The sequence below is a fragment of the Nesoenas mayeri genome, assembly GCF_963082525.1.
Source record: "Nesoenas mayeri genome assembly, chromosome: 6".
In the NCBI taxonomy this organism is placed as follows: Eukaryota; Metazoa; Chordata; class Aves; order Columbiformes; family Columbidae; genus Nesoenas; species Nesoenas mayeri.
This window is the reverse complement of record NC_137545.1, coordinates 27,707,582-27,730,477: the sequence shown is the minus strand read 5'-3', so window position 1 is coordinate 27,730,477 and position 22,896 is coordinate 27,707,582. Positions and strand designations below refer to the sequence as shown.

At 59.1% G+C, this 22,896-nt stretch overlaps 1 protein-coding gene across 1 annotated transcript; it reads left to right on the top strand.

The window, feature by feature from the left end:
• Nucleotides 1-1,412: 1,412 nt before the first annotated feature.
• Nucleotides 1,413-14,121, top strand: WNT6 (Wnt family member 6; the record flags this gene model as incomplete). Its single annotated transcript, XM_080346819.1, has 4 exons — nt 1,413-1,489; nt 9,833-10,053; nt 12,879-13,180; nt 13,660-14,121. 4 exons carry the CDS (start codon nt 1,413-1,415, stop codon nt 14,119-14,121), a joined length of 1,062 nt encoding a protein of 353 aa, XP_080202945.1.
• Nucleotides 14,122-22,896: the final 8,775 nt, after the last annotated feature.

The window sequence follows — 22,896 nt, the reverse complement described above, 5'->3', positions numbered from 1 at the left end:
CATTTTAACCGAGTTGGCTGGATGCATGCTCAGTGGAGGTGGGGGCAGAGGTGGATCAGGGTCCCCCCGAGCAGCTGTCCTAGTGCTAGGATCTGTGGCCTCAATGCTGCAGGGCTGCCAGCTGCATCCCCAAGCTCTGCTGTGAGTCACAGATGGTACAAGAGGAAGCATAGACCCTGGGCTGAGCCCTGGGAAGCCATTCCCAAGGCTGCTAAGGGAGGAAAAAATTGGGGTGGCAGCCTACGGGCACCAGCTCCTCCTGTCCCCAGCCACCCAGCCCTGGTGTGGCCCCCAGCTACCTCCCAGGCCTCTCAGCTTCCTCCTGCCTCAGGCAGCTCCTGCTACCTGCTGTGATCCGGTGCTGGGGACTGCCTCCCTCCTGGGTCCCAGCTGCACCTGAGATGAGATTATCATAAACAAGCCAGTTCTCCCTGCACTCTTCTTCCAGTCTCTTTACCCCTGGGGCTTGCTTCTGTTACCCACCTGTGTGTCTCACTGCCCCAAGGATGTCTCCCCAGAGGAACTGGAGCCAAGTGTTGGGAGGTACTTTTGGGGGGGAATCACTCTTTCAGTGTCTCCAGGCAAGACAGACTGGTCCAAGAGCAGGTAGCACCACAGTGCCAGGCTTGTACCAGGCAGACCCAGAACAGGGACAGGGGCCAGGAAAGGCTCTGCTGGAGGGCAATGAAGGGGCACCAGGTTTGGCCAGTAGTGTCAAGGTTGGGCAGAAGACCAATGGGCAGGTGCCAGGTGGGACCTTGAGGCTGGGTCAGGTTTGGAGGGCTGTGCCAGGACGTCGAGTAGAGCCAGGCAGGGCTGTGCCAGGCAGAGTCCCCCAGGGGTCACAGGGCTGAGCAGGGCTGTGCCAGGTGGGGCTGTGCCAGGCAGGGCTGTGCCAGGTCCCAGGACTGCGAGGGACAGGGCTATGCCAGCCATACCCCATGAAAAGGGGTACACATCCAAGCGCGGCAGTGGGACACGGGGCCGGGCAGGCTGTGGCCACCGTCCCACTGCCCGTGGCCGTGGCCATGCCGACGCCGTGGCCGTGGCTGCGCGCCGGGAGCCGAGCTTGGCACCCAGGAGTCCCCCCGCCCGGCCCGCCCTGTCCGTCCCCCCGGGCTCCGGTTTCCTTGTCGAAGGCAGATGCTTTCGCAGCCCCGTCCCTCCTCCTCCTTCTCCGGAGCAGCCTCCGCGCCGCGCTCCAGCCGCCCGGAGGTGCCTGCCCAGCCCAGCCCCAGCCCAGCCCAGCCCCGCCGGCCGCGGTGCCCGCCCGCCCCGGCCCGGCGGAGGGAGGCAGCGGGCACCCACCCGCCGGGGTCCCGGCCGGACCCTCGGGGCGGCGGCGAGCCCGGCTGCCCGGGTCCCCGCGGGGGGCGCGGAGGGGGCTCGGCGCTCCCCTCAGCCCTGGCAGGATGCTGCCTTCCTCGCGGACCCAGCTGGGGCTCTTCTTCATCCTCCTCTGCCCCGCCAACATCATCGGGCTCTGGTGGTGAGTAGGATATCCCAGGGTGGGTGCCAGGAGGGCGCGCAGGGTCCCTCACTCTTTGGGGGTGGTTCCCCCACTCCAGCTTGGGGACAGAGTCCCCTACACTCAGGGCACCCCTTGGGTGGGAACCACTGCTCACTGGCCAGGTGGATTCACCTTGGAGGCACCCCCACACTGTTGGGGTTCAGGCACATGAGTGCTTTGGGGGCAGCAGGCTGGGGGGACCCTGGGGGAATGGGTCACCCAGGTCCTGTGGAGGGAGCTGCAGCCGGCCTCCTCGCACCCCAAGCCTGCAGCCTGGGAGGGTTGTGTGCCTGTGGAGCAGGAAAAGGGGGGCAGGGGCCTCCGGAGCCTTCCAATAAGTCAACTTTAATTAAAAGCCTGAGGATCCCTACAGTGTCCCCTCCTGAGTGGTGGTCTGGATGCAGCAGGGACAAAACCCCTGTTTGTAATGGTGCCTTCATCAAAGGCAGAGACGGTGCCTTGCGGGATACTGGAGGGGGTGGGGGATTCATTACAGGCGCAGAGCTGGGACCCAGCCTTGGAAAGCCCAGGTATCTGTCGAAACATGAACTATTTAAATCTATTAAGAATTTCACCCAGCCTGTCTTTATCCGGTTTTAAGTGCTTAGATTCCAGCTCCCCGGCGTGCTGTCCGGGCTATCATTCATTATCTGAGGCTATTCGTCTCTACATTGTCACACTCTTTTGACCCCTAAAATAAAGCTCTCCATAAGCCTTTCACCTCCCGGTCCCCTGCCTGCCCACCAATGATTTATTCTGTGGCTCCATCCCCTTTGCTAGCCCTGGCTCCAGGAGCATGAGGCAAAAGTGGGGAACCTTAGTGGTTAGAAATGGTGCCATTACAGTTGATTTTACACCAGCTGAGAGTTTGTCCCTAGCACCCAAGTGCTATGTTTCCTGCTGAAAAGGGGTTAATGTGGGTTTGAGAGGGGCTTGCCTTGGGTTTTCTGCTAGACGAAGGGACGGTGAGGTAGGGCAAACTCTGGCTGGAGCAGAGCATGTGCTGAGGGTCTCCCTACTCCCCACCACCCTCATTAGGATAGCTGTACTCTCCCACTTCATGGTCGACCTTGCTGTTTTTTCCCTGGTTAATTCTCAGACCACTGCCCTGTGCATACATCTGTTCCTTCAGCTCTCCCCACTTTCTCTGCCCCATCCTCATCAATAACCACCCAATGGGCCCCTCATCCCCATGCTCATGCTCAGTGCCCCAGCTCCAAGGAGTTCGGTGCTACCCTGCCCATGGCTGGAGCGAGCAGTGGTGAAGCAGGACCTTGCTTTGCCTTCAGTTTGGGAGCACACAGACAGGACCAGCAAGGGCAGGGTGCTGGAGTACTACTGCCCCCCACCCCGGCTGCTCAGAGCTATGTCTCTCTGGAGAGCCTGGGTCCTGCTGGTGCTGTGACCATACTACGCGTGCACTGGCAGTGCCGGCTTGGGGAGATTAGCAGGATTTGGCAGAGGAGGGCAAGGGGTCAAACTTGTTTTTAATTCTTTTAAAAAAGAAGAAAAGAAACTTTCAATAACCCAGCTGCACACAGCATGGCCAAATGCAGCGGGCAGCTGAGTGGCCACAGGAGGATCACCAGTGTGCACTTTGCTTCGCTCAAGAGCCTGGAGCCAGAGAGTCGGGAGGAGGTGATGTGTGGATGAGGCCACCAAATGGACATGCTGGGCTTCCTGGGATGGGGCACTGGAGCAGCTGCCTGATCCACTAACTGCTTCCTCCAGAGCCTGGGATCTATGGCCCTTGGCTGAGATCATCCCTCATTTCCAGGGAGATCTTCCCATGCCGGGTAGAGGGGTCTGGGCACTGCCCAGCCCTTTGAGCCAGCTCAAGATGGGCATCTTCCCACATGAAAGCTCCTGGTACCCATCCCCTTTCCCAGGTCTGGGTAGCATTGGTGTCTGTGGGTTTTGCTTTTGGTGAGTAGGGGTTCAGGGTGCAGCCATGGGTTGTGCCTGGACTCCTGGAAGCCCCAGGGCTGGTGGCATTGGTAGACCTGTTCCTTGATGTCCCTGTCACTGATGCCTAGAGACCTTGGTGGCATGCCTTTGTGTGTGCATCTCTGGGCACCTGTGAGTGCTTAGCCAAGGGGGATGTTTCCCCAGGTAGGAAAGGAAGGTCTTTACACCCATGCCATCCCTGGATGCATTGGCTGTGCAGTAGAGGGGATGCAGGGGCTGTCTGTCTGAGGCATTTTTTTCCCATGCTGGTAACAAAGCAAATTGTGAGAGTGGCACAGTGAGGTGCAGCAGAGCTGGGCACTGTCCCCAACCCAGACATGCAGCCAGACTCAGATGTTCCCAGGAGGTGACACTGGGATCCCAGTGGACGGCTGCATCTACAGAGAAAGGTTTGGGTGTGATGTCTGAGAAGTGACATCCTGCTGACAAGAAGCCTGAAAAAGAGCATTCTCATTGTGGTGGGATGTCCTCAGAGGGCTCACTGAAGTTAAAGTCACTTTTGTTCTATATTCCCCGCACCCCTGTGTCTGAGAAGTGGAAGAGGGACAGGGGGAGAGGCAGACACACGGACCTTTCCATGGCAGAGAGAAGCCAGCTCTGGTCAGTGCCAATGGGGAAGATGTGCCATTCAGGTGATACCAGTACTTCAGTTAGTGCCAGACTAGAGGGAACAGGCTCCCATTGTTCCCACTAGCCCTGTAAAATGTCTTTCTCTCTCCTCTCATCATCTGTTCAACGTTCTCACCTGTCTCCTTATGCAACAGCTGAGGAGGACAGGTAGGGACCACCTGGGGCTCCTGGGCTGGCGTGGAGGCTGCAGGGATATGAGGTGGGCAAACCTGGTGTCTCAGGAGCCCCAGGCTGGTTCAGGGCAGGATTTCAGCTGAGCAGGTTTGTGTTTGGGCTGTACTCACAGGGATGTTGGCACTGTGGGGATGGGGGTGGGCAAAGCCAGGCTTCCTCAATGCTCCAATACCCATTGGCTCTCCATGGGCACGGCCAAGAGCAGTTGGGAGGTGGAAGAGAGAGCAATGGGGAAAACCATCTCACGTGAGATGTGCTCCACTCCAGCTGTGGGTCTGAAGGGGCCTGGAGTGACAAACACCTGCCCTGTGTCCCCTTCCCATGCATGCATATGGGTGGTGCATCTCCAGGTTTTCATGGGGCTCCTTCAGAGGAGCCATGAGAGGAATGAGGAACCATCCAAAAGCACCCATGGCTGCATCCTTGCTTGAGGGGGTTCTGGCTTTGCACCCACCCAAAGCCACACACTTGTGGGTGGGTTTTATGCTCCTGTGGACTCCCCTTCTCCTCCGCAATGCTGACCAGCACCTGCACTGTGCAAAGCCTGTAAGGGCAGGCTGCTGGGTTGTAGGGCCCTGCCTGTGTGCCTTGGGGTGAGCATCGTGAGTCACTCCCTGGGCCTGCTGACCCATACCTGCCACCCCACAGCCCTCAGCCCCCCATGGCACCCGGCAGACTGGGCTGCCCAGCCATCCCGGGCATGCCCTTCCCCCTGGAGTGGTGCCGTGTGAGCAGCAAAGCGGGAGTCCCTGCCTGGTGGCATCCCCCTGTGCTCCTTCTGGGGCAGCCACTGACCAGCTGGGTGTTCAAATGGAAAATATTTCCCTTGAACTCTTTGAGACGGCAGCAGCTCCAGAATTGGGCTACTTGTGTCCTCCCCTAAAGACAACTGAGCTTTCTGCCATGCCATCCCTTGTCCCTGCTCCTGGTCACCTCCACTCTTCCACGGTGTTGCCCAGACTGCCCAGCCCTGCCTTACATGTGTCTTGAGCTGGAGGACATGGCTGGGCTTTGCATCAGAGACTTGATCCCTCCATATCCTCCTTGTACAGGAGGGTGCTGGGCAGAGCTGGGCACACCCTGATATTCACTCAGGACATGCAGGCTCCTGCCATCACATCTGGCACCCACATTTGGGCATCTGATAGCTTAGCCCTTGTGCCACCCCAGCTCCAACCTCCACCAGCGCCTGGAGGAAGAACACAGTGACCACGGGTGGTCAGACCCCTTTCTTCTCATCCCAGCCGCTCAAGGGCTTGGATATAGCTTCAGAACCATCACCTCTGTGGACACATGTTCCCTCCATCCTTCCTGGTACCTGCAGCACAAGCCTGGGCAGCTCCTGCCCGTGTGTGCCCGACCTTGGTGTGACCCTGCAGCTCCATGAGTTGACACCATGCCACACCAAAGCCTCTTTCCTTTGGATGGCATCCCAGCTATTTGCATCCTGTCCTTGTTGAGGACGTCTGAGGAGGAGGGCAGGGAACGGGGTCCCCTTGCTCTCCCCATCCCATGGCATTTCCTTCTCCCTTGGTGCCCCCAGTGCTGCTCAGCAGCTGAGTCCCAGCTGTGCCCCTTCAGGCAGTGACTTGCTGCTTACTCACCCCCGCCATATGTCTCCTGCTCTGCTTTCCACACCCGGCTGCCCTGGTTAGTGGCAGCACCCATGCATTGCCCCAGGTGAGGGGCTGGGTACCTGCTGCACACCTGCATGGGTTGAAGGGAAAGCTGGATGAATGGAAATTCTTGTGTGTGTCCCCCTCACCCTGTTTGCACAGCTTGAAAAGAGATGGGCTCTTGCCAGGTCTAATTTCCTTGAAGGGCTGTCACTGACTGTGACACATTGGTTGGGATGCATGGTGACCCCTTCCAGCAGGGATGGAGCTCATATCTCCAGGGCTGGCATCCTGCGGCTGTCACCTCTCCGAGCAGGCAGAGAAGTGCCTGTGGGGTCACAATGATGGGTCAGGTACCCTGGCACCCCGCTTCCCCTTCCCGAAGGCATCCGGGGCCTGGGATGGAGACCTGGATGTGAGGCAAGCCATGCCCTTGCTACCACACAGCGGGGTCCCTGTGTCACAAGGGAATGCTCAGGCAGCAGTACTCAATGGGTGCAGTCCTGGCATGGCACAACCACTGCTCTCCCCCGGGGTTTCAGGATTGTCAGGACCAAAGGACATATTTTTCCACCCAAGATATGGGTACCATTTGTGAAGGCTGATCATCCTCTTCCATGCTAAATGGCTCTGCCAACCCCCTTCCATCGGCTCCCTGCAAACTGAGACCCCACTGTCTCCCCTCAATCAAGGTCTGCTGGCAAGGGCCAGGAGAAGCCCTGCTCCACACCATCCCCATGTCCAAGACAAGATGGTGCCAGGCTTCTTGGTGTATGATTTTAGCTGGAAAACAGACTGGGAGATACTGAAGGCTCAATGACCATGAGTTGAATGGGAAAAGCTGGTGATTATGGCTTCTGGGAGCCCCTGGCTCTGTTGCATTGAGGACACCATCCAGACAACAGGGGTTGCATCAGAAGCCCCAGTGACTCCTGTTTCCTGTGTGTCACCAGGACTGGGCTCAGGCTGTGGCTGTGGCAGCTGAAGGGGTGACAGCAGCAGGTTGGCAGCATGTTGCAGCTCCTCTTCCATGCCTCAGTTTCTCCTTTCAACAACGGCAGTTGTTTCCTTTGCAAAGGGGTGCTGGGAATCAGGGATGAAAGCATGGCTCATCATTTCAGCTCCTTTTGGGGTGAGATGACAGAGATGTGGTGGCAGTTTTGGCAGCAGGCAGGAGGGATGCTGCCGAGGCGCCAAGCCTCACTGGGGGCTGCCAGGAGGGAGGTGACGGGGGGCCGGGATGCCCCGGGCAGGTTGAGGGGAGCTGGGCTGGCGACCTGGTTCCTTCACCAGGGCAGGGGGAGGAGTGCCCAGCGGCAGAGGTGGGGCACCTTAATTGTAGATGCGGGAGGCCTTGGAGCAGGACAAGCTCAGGCAGATCTGGGCCCCGCGCCGGAGCCCTTGCCAAAGCGGTAGCAGTTTGGCAGCATTTTTCTTGCCCTTGTCTACCCCCCGTCCCCCCCCCAGCTCCAACCCATCCAAAGCAAAACAGCTCTCGGGCTCCCGACAGCCTCCCCGTGCCAGAGAGCGAAGCCCAGCGGAAATTAATATCGCGCTGGACTTAGGCAGCCCACCCCACGCCTCGGCATGGCCAGGGAGCTCCTGTGTGCTCCTGCCGGCTTCGCCGCCACCCGGGCCATGAGTGGGGACCCTCACAGTGGTGGTGAACCCCCCACCGCCCCCCAGCCCCGCGGGGCCGAGTGCTTCTTCCTGGCCTGATCCAGCGGGCTGGGGTGAGCTGCAGTTCAGCATTTGATCTGATGGCCCTGGGGGGCTGGCGCATCGTTTTTATATGAGTACAAAGAGTCATCTCTTAATGAAAGTCCCATCTCCCCTTCTTCCCCACCCCGCCAGAGCAGGCAGCCAAATCCCTGTTGTCCCGTTGGGGATATTGGGAGCCCATGGTCCCCAAGGAGGACGAGCTCAGAACCTGGTATGGAGGATTTAATCCCCATGTGGTGATCGTGGGATGGGACTGAACAGGCTCACTGGTGGCTTTTCCCGTGGGTCTCACTTTCCACATTGATGGGGGACCTATGCCAGCCCAGCTGCAGCCCCACAATGCTTCCCCAGCTGCACCATCCCTTTGCAGAGGTACCTGTGCATCACACAGCAAAGCGAAACCAAGCTACAGGGAGCAAAGGGAGATAGGTGCTCCCCAGCAGCAGTGTGCTCTTGCCTCGGTTTCCCTGCTGTGCTGGAGGTCACCTTTCCAGGCTGTGCACTTAATTGAGCTGTTTAACCCTTTAAGCCTCCAGCCAAAGCATAGAGGCTCCTTTTCCAGACTGTGTGAGAGGGCATGTCCTCCTGAAACCCAGCTGGAGTTTGGTGGGCAGGAGACATGGGCAGCCTGGGAGCCTGACATGGAGCAGGGAGACCCTGGCAGGACCTTGAGCATCAAATAAGAGGGTCAGAAAGGGTGTGCACCGGGGGCAGGATGGCAAGTGAAGTCCTGCAACTTTGTGTCCCGAACACAGCCCCCCAGCTGCGTGAGAGTGAAAAGGAAATCCAGAACATAGTTAAACACCGAGATTCAGCTTGTGATTTTTGAGCCCCTGGGGCTTGGCCAGACTATAAAGGTCTGGATTTGGAAGCTGCAGCACAGCTGGTGCTCCCCAGCAAGAGGGGTTGCCAGCAGCATGGGCCACCCGGGTGCTGCTCCCCAGGGGATGTGGCCTCACAGTCATGGGGCATCCCAAGTGCTGGGGGATGCTGAGTCCAGCCCTGGTGTCCTGTGGGCATTCACAGCCAGGAAAACCATGTTATTGAGCAGGATGAGCTCTGACCCCACAGGAGAGGTGCTGGAGGTGGGGTGGGGCTGAATGGGGCTGTATTTGGGTTGTGCTAAATTCAGGTGGCCTGTGGCTATGCAGTCTCTGTGCCGTGGGACGGGCAGTGTGGGCAGGAGACTGTCAGCACAGCGTGCCTGCACTCTGCCTGCTGTGGCTCCGGCATTGCCCGTGGCGGAGGTGGAGCATCACCCATCCCGGCATGGGGCACAGCACCAGCAGGCTGTGCAGCTGCACGAGCTGTGCCACGGAGGGCACTGCAGGCAAAATGTGTGGAGAGAGTACAGGAGTTTCTGTATCCAGCGGCACACCAGGTAGCGCAACATTGAGCTCAGGGTTTGCTTCCCAGCCTGGAGAGCCAGGCACCTCTTTCCAGCTCTCCTGGCAAGGAGGAGCCGCCTCTGACATGGGCTCAGCTGAGACTTGACCTCCCATGCTGGCATCGTTAGGGCTGGCAATGCCACCTGCATCCCTTCCTTGCCTGCATGCGCCCGTCCATGGCTCTACTCCCACCGGGGCCCGTGCCTGGGGACAGGGAGGTGAGCATGGGAGCCTGGACAGCAGCCAAGGAGCTTTATCACTGGCAAGGTCACTCGGCTCATCTCCCACGGGGTAAAGCTGTGAGTCCCCCTGGAGATGGGAAGGCACAGCAAGACTGCTGTCTGGGCTCCCTGCTGTGCCCATGGGACTCCATGAGCCGCAGCTGCACTGGGCATTGGTCACATCATTGTGCCAGGGCTGTGCTGGGTCAGTGCCAGGTGCAAAGAGCAGGAGCTGAGCAGCACAGCATCTCTGTCACCTCCGATTGGAGACACCGCCATCACCCCAAGGGATGTCACCAAGGGCTTTGGGGTATGGAGTGGCACATATCAGCATTCCCCAGTGAGCCCTGCAGCTGAAGATCTCCCCCATTCCTGGCTGGGCAGGACAAGGTGTCCCCTGGGTGCTGGCATGTAGGTGCTACCCATACCTTTCACCCTGCTCTCCCTGCATACCTCTCCCTGTCCCCTTGTCACCCAGGCTCAGCGCTGAGCTAGCACCGCACCATGGCCCCACTCCATCTCTGAGTGCAGGACTGGCTGTGCCACCCTGCCCCCACCCTGGCTTGGGTGCTGGTTTTGCTCTGCTTGCTGTCCCTCCTGCAGGGCAGTGGGGAGCCCCCTGGTCATGGACCCCAACAGCATCTGCCGCAAGACGAAGCGGTTGGCAGGGAAGCAGGCGGAGCTGTGCCAGCTGGAACCAGAGATTGTGCAGGAGGTGGCCAAGGGCACCAAGCTGGGCGTCCGGGAGTGCCAGTACCAATTCCGCTTCCGCCGCTGGAACTGCACCAGCCACAGCAAGTACTTCGGCAAGATCCTGCAGCAGGGTAAGGCCAGCACTTCCTCCACTTCCCATCTCCCAAAAAGCCTCCAGCTGCCTGGTCATGCACCTCCCCAGGACTCCTGGAGCAGAGTCTGGGCGGGCAAACCTCTGTGTGTGTGTGTGTGCGCGTGCAGGGGGTTGCTCAGTGCTCCCCAGTGCAGTCATACTGAGGTTTTACTGCTGGGACATGTCTCCCCGTGTTGTAATGAAGCAATTACCGATGCTCCCAGACAGTGCGGGGCTTCACAGAGCCCAAGAATGCACCCTCGTCTGGCAGTGATTTACTGCTCCCCCAGGACTCTGGGCTGTGCTGGGGGAAGGGGCCTGGGTGGGAGGCAGCAGGCAGCTGCTGGGAGCTGCCCCTCGCCCCATGGGTGCCCTGCAGATCCCTCCTCCTGATCCTGCAGGGAGCAGAGGAAAGGAGTGCTTGCCCCCATCCCTGCATCCCTGGGTGGGCACTCTGATGTCACACCAAGACACAGGGACAGGGTGATAGAGAGGGATGGGCAGGTCCCAGCCAGGTGGATACAGTGGTCCAAGCCCAGCCCAGCTGTATCAAAGCCAGGGCAGGGGCAGAACGAGGGGGCACCCATGGTTCTGTAAGGGTTGGGAAAGCCCCTGCCATGGTCCCAAGGGAGAGAGGCTGGGGGGTGAATAGGGAACTGGGGGATGCTCGAAGCACCTTGGGCTGGTAGGGCCACTTAGTGTGTGGTGAGTTTAGTCTTGCCTCTGTTGCCACGTTGGTCCCTGTGCTGGAGTGGATGAAGATGCTGGAATGAGCCTTGGTCTCCTTGGCCATCACATCTCCTGCTGGTGCATCCATCGGGCCAAGGCAGAGTGGGTATTCCCTTGGGCCTTGCAGGCAAGTCAAGGTGGGATCCCTGGGGTCACTGACAAGGACAGAGTGCCCCTGTCACTGTGGGTACCAGTGTGGGGCAGAGCTGGGGCCCCAACAGAGACGCTGACCCCTGACAAGGAGGTAGGCTCTTTTAAGAATCTGATTTGAGGGTGTGGGTTCCCCCCAACACAGGGAGGTGTAGTCAGTCGAGGGGCAGAGAGCCAGGGCACATGTGGGTCACTCCTGCCTCTGGAGTCATCTGTTTTCACAACAACCTGGCAGCGAGGCAGGTGTGAGCTATGCCAGACAGGGCTCCAGGCTCGTGTGGTGCCAGGATACCAGGGCCAGACCAGGTGGCAAATGGGTGATGCTGGTGGGTGAGTTACTGGATGCCCAGGGGAAGCCTAGGTTGGAGGAGATGCAGGAGCAGCAGGCATGGAGATGTTGGAGGAACCACCACACTCTGTTTGGCCCAGCTTCACTGCTGGGGTGGTGAAGATGAGAAATGTCCTGGGGACAATGCTGCATTTGGGAGCACCCGGCACTCTGAGGACATGGAACACCACAGCTAGAGGCATGGAGGTCCCCAGGGCTGCATTGTGGGTATCAGAAGCAGAGATCTTGCCCTGCACTGAGAGGTGCCAGGAGGCATCAGCCTCCTTCTAAACCTGTAGGGATTGCATAAATCATCCCAGCATTTTTGGGGTTCCCAGCTGCCAGCAGATGGGTCTGTCCCATCCAGCAGTTGCCTCTTTTCAAGGATTCTGCAGTGAGCTCCAGTTCCTGGCTGTGGCCTTCCTGGTGCAGCTGTGGCTGTCCCCGCTTCCCTCCCCACTGCCTGTGCCAGGCGCTGCGTGCCATGGCAGGCTGGCCTGCGGGCAGCCACGTGTCTGGAGGAGCTGTCAGAGGAGTGTCACCCCCTGAGGCCCCAACTGGCAGGTGGCACGGTGACCTCTGCCAGCTGCAGGCTGTCCACTAAGGGCCCTGCCAGCCCCTGTCAGGAGCAGGCAGGTGGTCCTGTGGCTCAGCAGGTCAGGGGGGCCAGAGGACACCTGCCCCTGCAGTGGCACCACTGTTAGGGCACGGGTGTGCCCAGTTCCCACCAGCACCAGTGGCATTCAAGTACTGTGTGGGCTTGCGGAGGGGCTGCTAACGGAGGAGGTGCCCAGGAGACCCTCTTCCCGCAGCGCCCCCAAGTCAGAGTGGTGCCGACGGAGGGATGGGTCATGTCCCAAAACACACCTTCCCTTCCATCCCCAGGTACCCACTATGTGTCACCACCCTGGGCCAGCCCTGCCCTGTCATTTGGGTGGGCAGGAATTTGCCTGGCACGGGGGAAGCACAGGAGCCCCCTGAGCAGGGCGCCGCGCCCCCATTGCCAGAATCCCCCGCTGGCTGCGGCTGCGAGCGGCAGGTCTGGGCAGGGGAAGGATGCTTGGAATTCGTGTCCCGGAGCAGAGAGAGACAGGAGCAAATACTAATAATAAATAATCTTGCAGGGTGGAGGCTGTGTCGGCGGAGAGAGGTGAACAGGCAGCGCCCTGTGGCAAAGTGGGTACAGGGGGAGTGTGGGCAGCACGGCTTCATTGCTGCCACCTGTTAGAGGGGTGAGTGGCACTTGTGGTGTCCCTCGCAGAACTTTTGTCTTCGCTGGATGCCAGCTTGCAGCTGGGGATGGAATTTTTACAGCTTGGAGGGACATTGCAGGGTGGTGTGAGGAAGCTGAGGATACCACACCCAGGGCTCCCGACTGCTCCCCAGCTTCCTATCTTTCCTATGAGGCAGCACCCATCCTTGCAGGGGAGGCAGGAGACAGCTTCTGCCCCAGGCAGCCTACTCTGGCTGCTTCGCCCAGGGAACAGCACCAAGTACAGAGGATGAGGGAGAAGGAGAGGTTTGAGCACCCATGGAGTGCTGGTGGGAGGATGGTCCACTTGCAGAGCCTTTGCCAGAGCTGACCCCACACCCTGGCCCTGGCTGTTCCCCTGCAGATATCCGGGAGACAGCCTTCGTGTATGCCATCACGGCGGCCGGGGTGAGCCACGCCATCACGCAGGCCTGCAGCATGGGCGAGCTGCTGCAGTGCGGCTGTGAGCTGACACGGAGCCGGGCTCCCCCCTCACCCACGGCGGGTCCGGGCACCGAGGGCACTGCCTGGGAGTGGGGAGGCTGCGGGGATGATGTGCAGTTCGGCTATGAGAAGTCCCAGCAGTTCATGGATGCCAAGAGCAAGAAAGGCAAAAATGACATCCGGGCTCTCATCGACCTGCACAACAATGAAGCTGGACGTTTGGTAAGGACTCTGCTCTCCCTGCCCTCCTTGCCCTCTGCAGGCATCACCCTCCCATGGCCCTACCCAGACCAACCCTCCACCTTCACCTCCCGCAAGCCGTGTACCTTATCTTTTCCAATTTTTTTGCAAGTTTTTATTTCCATATATATGCAAATCATCAGACACTCCAGATTTATAGAGTCCCATCCCTTGAAACATTTAAGGCCAGGCTGGATGGGACTCTGAGCAACCTGATCTAGTTGAAGATGTCCCTGCTTATTGCTAGGTTGAACTAGATGACCTTTGAAGGTCCCTTCCAACCCAAATGATTCTATGATTCTATGGACCTGTATCTTTCAGGAGACCTTTGCAGATGCTTTGGAATCCCCCTGTAGCCCTTCAAGCACCCTGCCCTGATCCAGGGCAGCACCAAGAGGCAGGGTTCCAACTGGGTGGGGAGGCAGGGGACTGGGGCATGACTGTCGCTGTCTCTTCCCCAGGCAGTGCGCAGCTACATGAGGACAGAGTGCAAATGCCATGGGCTGTCGGGCTCCTGCACCCTGCGGACCTGCTGGCGGAAGATGCCCCATTTTCGTGAGGTGGGGGACCGCCTGCTCGAGCGCTTCAACGGGGCTTTCAAGGTGATGGGGGGCAACGATGGGAAAACCCTCATCCCAGTTGGTGACAACATCAAACCGCCTGACAAGCAGGACCTCATCTATTCTGCTGACTCGCCTGATTTCTGCTCAGCTAACCGTAAGACGGGTTCGCTGGGCACCCGAGGCCGTGTCTGCAACAGCACAGCCATGGACACGAGTGGGTGTGACCTGCTGTGCTGCGGGCGAGGGCACCGGGACGAGACGGTGGTACTGGAGGAGAACTGCCTTTGCCGCTTCCACTGGTGCTGCGTGGTACAGTGCCGCAAGTGCTCCGTCCGTCAGGAGCTCAGCCTCTGCATCTGATGGCCTGGGATCGGGTGAGGACAATTTCGGGGGCCACTCCCAGGCTCATGCTGTGGCCCCCTGGGACAGAGACAGGCTGAGCCAGTGGCAGGGATGGTGGGGGTGAGTCCAGCTCTGAGCTCCAGGGACTTCTGGCTTACCTGTGGGACAGCATGGGGCTACCTGGCATCCCCATGGCCCCCATAGTGGGGCATGTGGGCACAGGGCTTCCACTAATAAAGCTATTTAAAACTGGTGCCGCAGCGCTTCCTGGGGAGGGCTGGGAAGTGCTGACTACTGTATTGGGAAGGGGCTGGTCAGAGAGCCATTCCACCTGGGCTATGAGTCCCATGATCAGCCAGAGTCCCCCCATCCTCCTGTTTGTGCTGATTGCATGGGGATCCGTGGCAGAGCCCAGCTCATTTTTCATCAGCTCTTTGCTTTTCTCTGTGGTTGTAGAGCCAGGAGATGAGTGGGAATGTGGGCAAGTGCTCTACTGTCCTGCTCTGCAGCCTCTAGGCTGGCTAAGTGCTCTCCTCCCATCATCCATGGCCACCATCACTTGGAGACGCCAGTTTGTATCCCACCACCACCTGACCTGGGATATTTACAGTGACTGGCAGTCCATGGTTCCCTCTGCTCACCCCTCATGCAGGAGGTACGGCTTGCTGCCCTGACACCATGGTGATGGGCTGTGACTTTCTTGAAGTGTTCTCTATTCTTTTCACTTTGTCTTCAGCCACCTTTGCTGCAGTCCCCACCTGGCACAGAGAAGCCCTGCACTGTGCTGGCACTCCTGGCTTGGTGGCATGCGAGATATTTCCTTGGCATGCCATGGGCCACGTGCAGCCTCACCTGGCCTGCACGGTGCCAGGCATGAATCCGTAACCTGATCAGCCTCTGCCTCGTGTGGGCAAACACAGGGTGAGGAGCAACCTGGCTGCCCAGGAGGGCAGGCTGCTATCCCTCTGCTCCAGAGGCTCCAGAGGTCTCTGAGGGGGACCCTCCCATGCTGCAAGGAGACCATGGGAACTGGTTTCTCCAGCTTCCCCAGCATGGGAATTGAGGTAACTGCAGAGGGGAACGTGTGTGTGCAGTGCCCGCTCATCTGGCAATGCCATGCTGTGCAGAGGAGCCCTTCAGGGATGCCAGCAGAGCCAGAGCCTGGGCAGAGATGTCCACGCTCTTGTGCCTGCCCTCCACACTGTAGCAACAAGGGACATGGGGGCTTTGCCCTCCCACTCCTCTGTAAAAGTGCTACTGGGGCTCTCAGCCAAGGGCATGTGGGGTACTGCCAGGCAGGAGCAGAGCTGGCAGTGCTGGGCACATGGCAAGGCCAGGGGAGCTGCAACGGGGTGATGCCACCAGCCGGTCCCTCCTCACCTGCCCCCAGGCTGCTAGCAGTGATGGGCAGGTGAAGCAGGGTGCTGGTGAACCATTAACTTGGCCCAGTGAGCACTGGGGCGGGAGCCTCTAAATCTGTCAGCTGCAGCTTTGCAGCTGGAAATTCCCTCCTGGCTTGCCCAGAGTGGCACTGGGAGGGGGGAGGTACATGGGGCTCCCTGGAACTCTGGGCCATGCACCCACCCACGGGAACACAAGGGTGGGTGTGAGCAGGGCTGGGTGGGCGCAGGTGAAGGTACCTGTGCACACAAGCAGCTTCGTGTGCATGTGTGCGCACGCAGGTAACATGTCTATGCGTGTTCACAACCATACGTCTGCATGTGAGTTTGTGTGCACATGCATCGCTGTGCATGTGAGCCCTTTGTGGGCTGCAAACAAGTTGGCCCCTGTGCCTTCATGCATGTCAGTGAATACAGGGCAAACTGCCAGCGTGTGTGTGCTGGTGACACTGACCCCATGTGTGCCTGTGTGCGAGCATGATTGTTTGCACGTATCTTACCGTGTTTGTGCAGGTGTGTCTGGAATGGGGGGACATGTGTGGGTGCAGGAGGGCCCTGCAAGAGGGGACCTGCAGAGGTGCAAGGTCTGTATGCTGGGAGATGTGGGGACACATTTCATAGGCTGAGCAGTTCCCTTTGATTTAGAAACACTGGAGCATGCCCCAAGCCCTGGGCTACTTATCAGGGGAGTTCAGTTCAGACAGATAATGTGAACCTCTGGGTTACAGGTGCTCTCCCTCTGAGCCGTCTCAGGCTGAGGCCAGTTATACTGGGGTGTTCTGATTCTCTCAGAGTGCAGAGGCTGAGCCTGGGGCTGGGAGCCATGTTTCTTGGATCCATCCCAGCTCTGATCTTCAGCAACCTCCTTTTCTGGAATCTGCCTCAGTTTCCCCATAAAGGACTGCTTTCATGCTGCTTGCTACAAGGACATGGCTCTGAAGATCTGGATCATGGGTAAAACCTGGGAAAGACAGGTAGCTCTTGTAAGGGGTTCAATGGCTGTTCAACCCAAATTACAGCTCCTGAAGGCTGGAGACTACAAAAGACAAAAATGTGGAAGGGGAAGAGGCTGGAAAATGTAGTCGGGGAAGGGACAAGAGACTGTCACTTGGAGAGAGATACACGGACACTGATTGTGAGGTGACTCCTCTCATCCCCAGGATATCTCCAAGCATCCCCGCACCTAACTGGGGAGTGGGGGATGCCAGGGCAAGAGGCCCTGGCACAGGTGTGTGATGCCAGTCAGTAGCTAGGCAGGGGCTGGACCTGGCCTGATGGGCTGGAGGGGCCTGAACACCCAGCAGGCCCCACTAGCAATACCTCCCAGCCTCCTAGCAGTGCCCCCAGCTCTTCAGGAGCTCCCCAAGAGCTCTTCATCCACTAGGACCCCATTCCAGACTCCTAGAAGCCCCCAGCAGTCCCCAGGAGCCCCTCATCCCCCAGCAACCCCCAGGTCCCCAGCAGTGCCCTGGGACCCTCCCAGCTTCCTAGAAGTCTCTCAGCTCTCCAGACTTCTAGGAACCCCCTGAGCCCCCTCAAGAGGCCGCAGTTCCCAGCCCGGGAGGGTGGCAGCATCCCCGCCGTCGCCGTGGCAACTTGGGATGCGGGACGGGGCGGCCGGCGAGGCACCGGGCGGCCGCCAGGGGGAGCCGCGGCACGGCACGACGGGAGTGTCCGGAGAGGGTGCGTGGGGATGCGGTGGGGGGGGAAATAGAGGGGTGCATGGGGAACATGGGGAGGCTGCGGGGGGGGGGTATGAGGGAGGGCTTGGCCGTGTCCGGGGAGCAGGGGAAAGTGCATGGGCAGCGGTGTATGGGGTGTTCATGGGAGGGCATGGAGCTGCCCAGAGAGTTTCCATGGGGTTGTATAGGAGGATATGGCGGGAGGGTGTGTGTGTATGTGTGTGTGTGTATATAGGGATGGGCATGGGGGATGTGCATGAGGCTGCACGAACGTCGGTGTGCACGGGGGTTCGTGGAGGTTCCTGGGGGTGTGCGAGCGGCTGTACTTGGGGAGCTGTACATGGGCACTTGTGTGCAGAGGAGGGTATGCATATGCGTGTGCATGTGACTGAATTAGGAGAAAGCGCACGGGAGTGTGCATGTGAGTATGTATGGATGCCCATTCTCCCCCTAAACTCTCGGTCCCATGCTCTTGCGGGCAGTGCTGAGACAGAACCCAGCTCTGAGGGGGTGGTGTGCACCAGGGGTGCACAAGGGTGGCCATGTGAGTGCCATGTGTAGGTGGAGTTGGGGGATGTAGTTGTACATGTGCGTGTGTAGCCCAGATCGCTGATGCTGGGCAGTTTACATTGCAAAACTTGCAGGATCTTCCCAAGGGAAAAAAAGGAAGTTTACAATATTTTGGTTTAAAAAAAAAAAAAAAAAGAAAGAAAGAAAGAAAGAATGTCAAACCTCTGCAACATTAATGGCTTTTTTTTTTTTTTTGTAAATAGGAAGAGCATGATTCTCCCTTCAATTGCCCAAGTTGAGAACAGCTGGACAGATTAATTAAATCAAACTTGAAAAATAAAACCCTCTGGACTGAGACCAAAAATAGAATGTTTTTGACAAAAAAACCCAAGCTTTTAAGGAAGGTTTGGAGTCATGCAGATAGGCCTATGAAGGGGAGGCTGAGAAACTCAGATAACAGCTCAGCCGAGGGAAGGCTCGGAGAGCAGCACCTGAAACCTCCAACAAACCCCTTTCTCGTGGTGGTGGTCCCTCTGCCTGCTTGTTGCTGGGTGCTGAGCAGAGGGCTGCCCAGCTGGCAGAACTGGGTCCCAGCCAGGGCTCCTGCCTCCCAGCCTTGCTCACCCAGGAGCCTCTAACCCTCCCTCCCCAAGCTCTGCTGCTTCTCTGCAGAGCTGCCTGCAGCTGGCCTCCTCTGTCCCCCCTCCAGTTCCCAGTGACAGATGTCACCCATGCAGCCACCTTGACCTGCCCAGGAGGGTCGGGCTCATCCCTGCCCACCGTGAGGGCTCTGCTGACCCACCCCAGCCTGCTGCTCCACATTCTGCCCTGTTCCCAGGACTCTCTGGTGTATGCTGGGTCTGGTCAGGGCGAGATGGGGTGCTTGGGGGGGTGTCCAGGCCAGCCCTGCTGCAGCATCTCCAAGCACCCAGGCAAGTGGATGTGCTGGGACACAGAGCACCCAATCCAGGATGCAGACAGTGTGCACGAGCCTTCAATGGGCAGGAGATAGGGTGCACAAGGGACCCCCAGATGTGCTGTTTGGGGTCGCTGCCTGCAAATGTGAGGGCTCTGTAATCCTCCATCTCCCCAGAATGGGGAGCTGTGGAAGAAGGGGCTGCTGAGGTGGCTCCCTGCATGGGGACCAGTAGCCTCCAGCTGTCCCCAGGACTGTGCATCCCTCCCCGCAGAGGAGAGGTGCCTGGGACGGTGCCACACTGACACACTTGGTGAGTCCAAGCAGGTGGTTTGACCCTTTGGGGATGCACTCGCCTTGCCAGGGACAGTATAAGGGCTGGGGTCTCCCATTCTGGTCATACCAGCACCCAAAACGGCATGGAGGCTGCTCTGCCACAGACTGTCCCCCTGCATGGCCAGTCTCTGTGGTTTGGGGAGGCAGCGAGGGTGGGGGCCTGCATCAGCTCCAGCATTCAAGGCTCCTGTGGGGTGGTGCCTGTAGTGGGGCTCCAACCCCTTGCCTGCAACCTGCTGTCACTGTGGCACCCAGTGCCAGGTGCCAAGAGGAGGATGAGGAGGGGAGCTCTGCCTCACTGCAGAGATGCTGCTGGGACAGCCAGAGGCAGCCGGATCCTGCCTCTCCGCCCTGACGTGAGGGGCAACGTGGCTGAGCACCAGTGCTGGGGCTGGCGTGCACCCGCTGCCCCGGGCCCTGCCAGCGCCCCAGCCCCGGGCAGCCAGGAGGACTGGATGGGCCGGCCAGGTGGCCGTGTGGTTGGCTCCTGAGTCACAGTGAGCAGACTCGGGCAGGTTGCAGGGTGTGAACCAGCGAGAGGGCAGCGATGCTGGGGGCTCCAGGGCTGCCGGGCTGGGGCAGCTTGGCACGGTGACTAACACCGGTGCAAAAGGCAGGGTCGCGCTGACCCCACGCCCAGCCCTGACTCACACGGTCGTTGCTCCAGTCCCATGGGTGCTGCTGGGTAGAGGACTGAGGAGAGCCACGGTGCAGGACAGCAAAGGCTGGGTGCGTGGCTGGCTGCATGGGCTCCCAGTGAACTTCTTCCTCCTCCTGACTGGATTGCATGCCCTGGCACAGACTGCAAGCCATGCAGCTGCCAGCATTCTTCCTCTCTGGCCTTCAGGTCCTGGTAGCATCAGACCGGGTCTGTGTCCTGGTGCTTCTGCATCTCTGCCTATCCTCTCACTCCACCATGCTCTGGGTGGCCAAGAGCTTCCCCCTGCACTCCTTCACCCCCACTTTGTGTTGGCAGAGCTTCCCTATCCTGCACAGACTGGCTTGACCTGGTGGTCCCAGGGGCCATCAGCCCCCTCCAAGGCTGTGGCAGGACCAGGACTGTGCTCAGCTGGTACAGGCAGGTTGTCTCCCTACGCTGACCCCCAGACCCATCCGTGGGCCTGCAGCCAGTCCATAAAATCAAGTGAGAGCAGAATGATGCAGCACCAAGATCTCAACACCCACCTTTCCCTGACATGGGCATCTAGAGGGTCATTCTTGGACAACCCAAAGCCCCAGAGAGATGACCCACTGCTTCAAGGAGATGCCAGAGACCATCCAGTGCCTATGAAAACTGTTGCATGATTGTCCAGGGCACAGGGCTTGTAGGCTGGTTATCCCATGGCAGAGGGGCTAAAGGAGGGCACTTGCCATGAGGTGTAAGGGGAATAGAACCAGTGAGCCATGGGCTGTGTGGAGACGTGTTGGAAAGGGGTCCTGATGGAGATGACAACAGAAGAGCCATCCACAATTCTTGTGATGTGAAGCCTGTAGTGTGAGGTGCTGACAAAACTTGCTCCTGCTTGATGGAAGGGAAAAGGAGCAGGGAAAGTGCAGGCAGCCTGGGTGCTGGGCAGGAGGCTGTGGTGTGTAGAGATGGGGGAATGGCAAGAGGGATGGAGGGACAGAAAGAGGTGGTTGGAAGGACAGAGGGATAGAAGAATGGAGGGGAGGATGGAAAGGAAGAAGGATGGATCCTCAGCCAGACCTGCCTGCCAGCACCCAGCCCTGCTCAGAGGGGCCAGATCCTGTCCCATAGGCTCCCAGTTCCCTGAGCCGCAACAGATGCTTAATCTTGTGCTTATGGGCTTTGCTGGTGTGACGCAGAAGAAAGGCTCAAGCAAAGGGCTCACCTGGCTCTTCTTCAGCCCCAAGACATTGCTGGGACATGAGGAAACAGGTCCCTCCCTGCCTGCCCTTGCTGTGAGTGCTGAGACGGTGGGACGCAGCCTTCTCCCCAAGTCAGCAGGAGTGTGCGAGTGAGACACTCGGTCTTGGAAGTGATTATGTCATTACGGGCTGGAGGAGGATGAAAGCATTTCCCTTCTGATTTGCCTTGGCATTTATTTGTGTGGAGGATTCTAAAGAACACACGAACATCTGAGGTCTCGGAGCCTGGATGTCAGGGTCCCCAGAGCTTCAGGAGTGTCCTTCTAGTGGGAAGGAGCCCTGCTCTTGCCAGGGGACCCCAAAAAGGAGCCACCAGAGCACCAGGCCAAGAGCAGCACTTGCCTGGGTGTAAGCCCTGGAGTGGCCTGAGAAAGCAGGGGGTGGTAAGGACCTGCTGGGGACACCTGAGACAGGGTGCTGCTTGGCACAGTGGACTGCTCCCCTGCCTCCCTTCTGCCTGCCAAAGGGGGTCCAGCCAACCTGTGCCAGGGGGCAGAGAGGAAACGGAGCACAGGACCCAGGTCTTGGTGGGAGGAGGTGGGGAGGGCAGGAGCAGTGGCCCCTACATCAGAGTCCAGTGAGTATCATGCCTCCAAGTCCACTGGTGTTCTCTGCCCAGCCCTAACACTGCACCTCCCATCAGCCAAAGTCTGCAGCAAGGGCACAAGCATCCTAAGGTGACAGGGTGGCTGGGGTGGGTCCCAACATCATTACCAAACTCCTGTGGGGTCTCCCATGTTGCCTCCTGGGTGCTGGGGGGGATTCAGGAGGGCAGCAGCTATGGGAGCAGTGATGCTGAGGGGATGCTGTGCAAGGGACCTCTCTGTGGACTCAGTGACATAAGGGGTCTGCAACCCTCCTCCTGGCAAGCCGTGTGGGCAGGGAAGTTGCAGGGTAGGTGCCAGCCCCATGCCAGTTTTCCCTCCTGCCCACAGCTCTGGAGTGGAGCCAGGGGCAAAAGAACAGCCAGCATCGCCAGGACTGCAAAAGGGACCTCAGCAAGTATGCTACTTCCCTGCAACCAGAGTTCCCAGGGGGCACAGCATAGCCTTTGGGCCCAACCCCAGATTACAACTCATTTCCCAAAGGAAACGCATTTTCCTCCCCAGTGCAAACAGGAACCGACACGCAAGTGGTGCTGGCAGCCTCCGCCAGTGCTGCTGTGCCGGTGCGGAGACGCGTGGTGCCCGCCGGGGGGGAAGAGTGCTTTGCCAGCTGCTGCCTGGCTGTTTACGGTGTGGATGCCAGTGTGGCGTGGGCCATGGTGGCTGGGGACACTGGCAAGCTGTGGGGGCACTGCCTGCCACCCCCCAGCCACCAGCACCCAAGAGGAGACCCTGTAGCCTGAGCTTGGGAATCCAAACTCAGGGGACACCAAGTGTCCCCATGCCCAGGAAGGGGCTGCATTGAAGCAGATGGTGTTCACTGAATTACCCCAAGCTTTCCCAGGGCCAAACTCCTGTCCCCAAGAGAGCAGTAGCAGGACACAGGGACAGCCTGCAAGGCCACTGCACAACTCCCAGATGGGAGAGCCCCTGCCCAGATGGACCCCAGGAGGGAAAGGGGTATCCGAGTGTTGGCATAATGGCCCCAAGGAGACAGGCACAACTTAGGTGCCCAGCCCAGGAGGGCTCATGGGGAAACTGAGGCATAGAGTGCTAAGTAGCCCCATTGAGGGAAGACAGCCACAGCCACAGCTCCTCCAAAGGAGGAGCCTTGCAGTGCTGCTTTCCTGGCCCCAGCACTGTGCTGAGGGAGCCCAAAAAGGGCCTGCTGCCTTCATGGGCTGTACATGGCCACGCTCTGTGCCCACAGGGTCACTCTCCAGCATGTGCCATTTAAGCTCACACCCCCATGCACATAGCCAGGTGCCCACATGCCTCACACCTGCGCAGACACCCTCCTGCAAACCCTGCAAGCTTGTGTCAGGCACCCCCAGTCCCCATGCACATATTCTGATAGCCTTGTGCACCCCCAGCATCCTGTGCACACTTCCCACCATGGGCACACTCATCCCCACTCCTCATACTCCCCATGTATCCCACACTACACACATCCT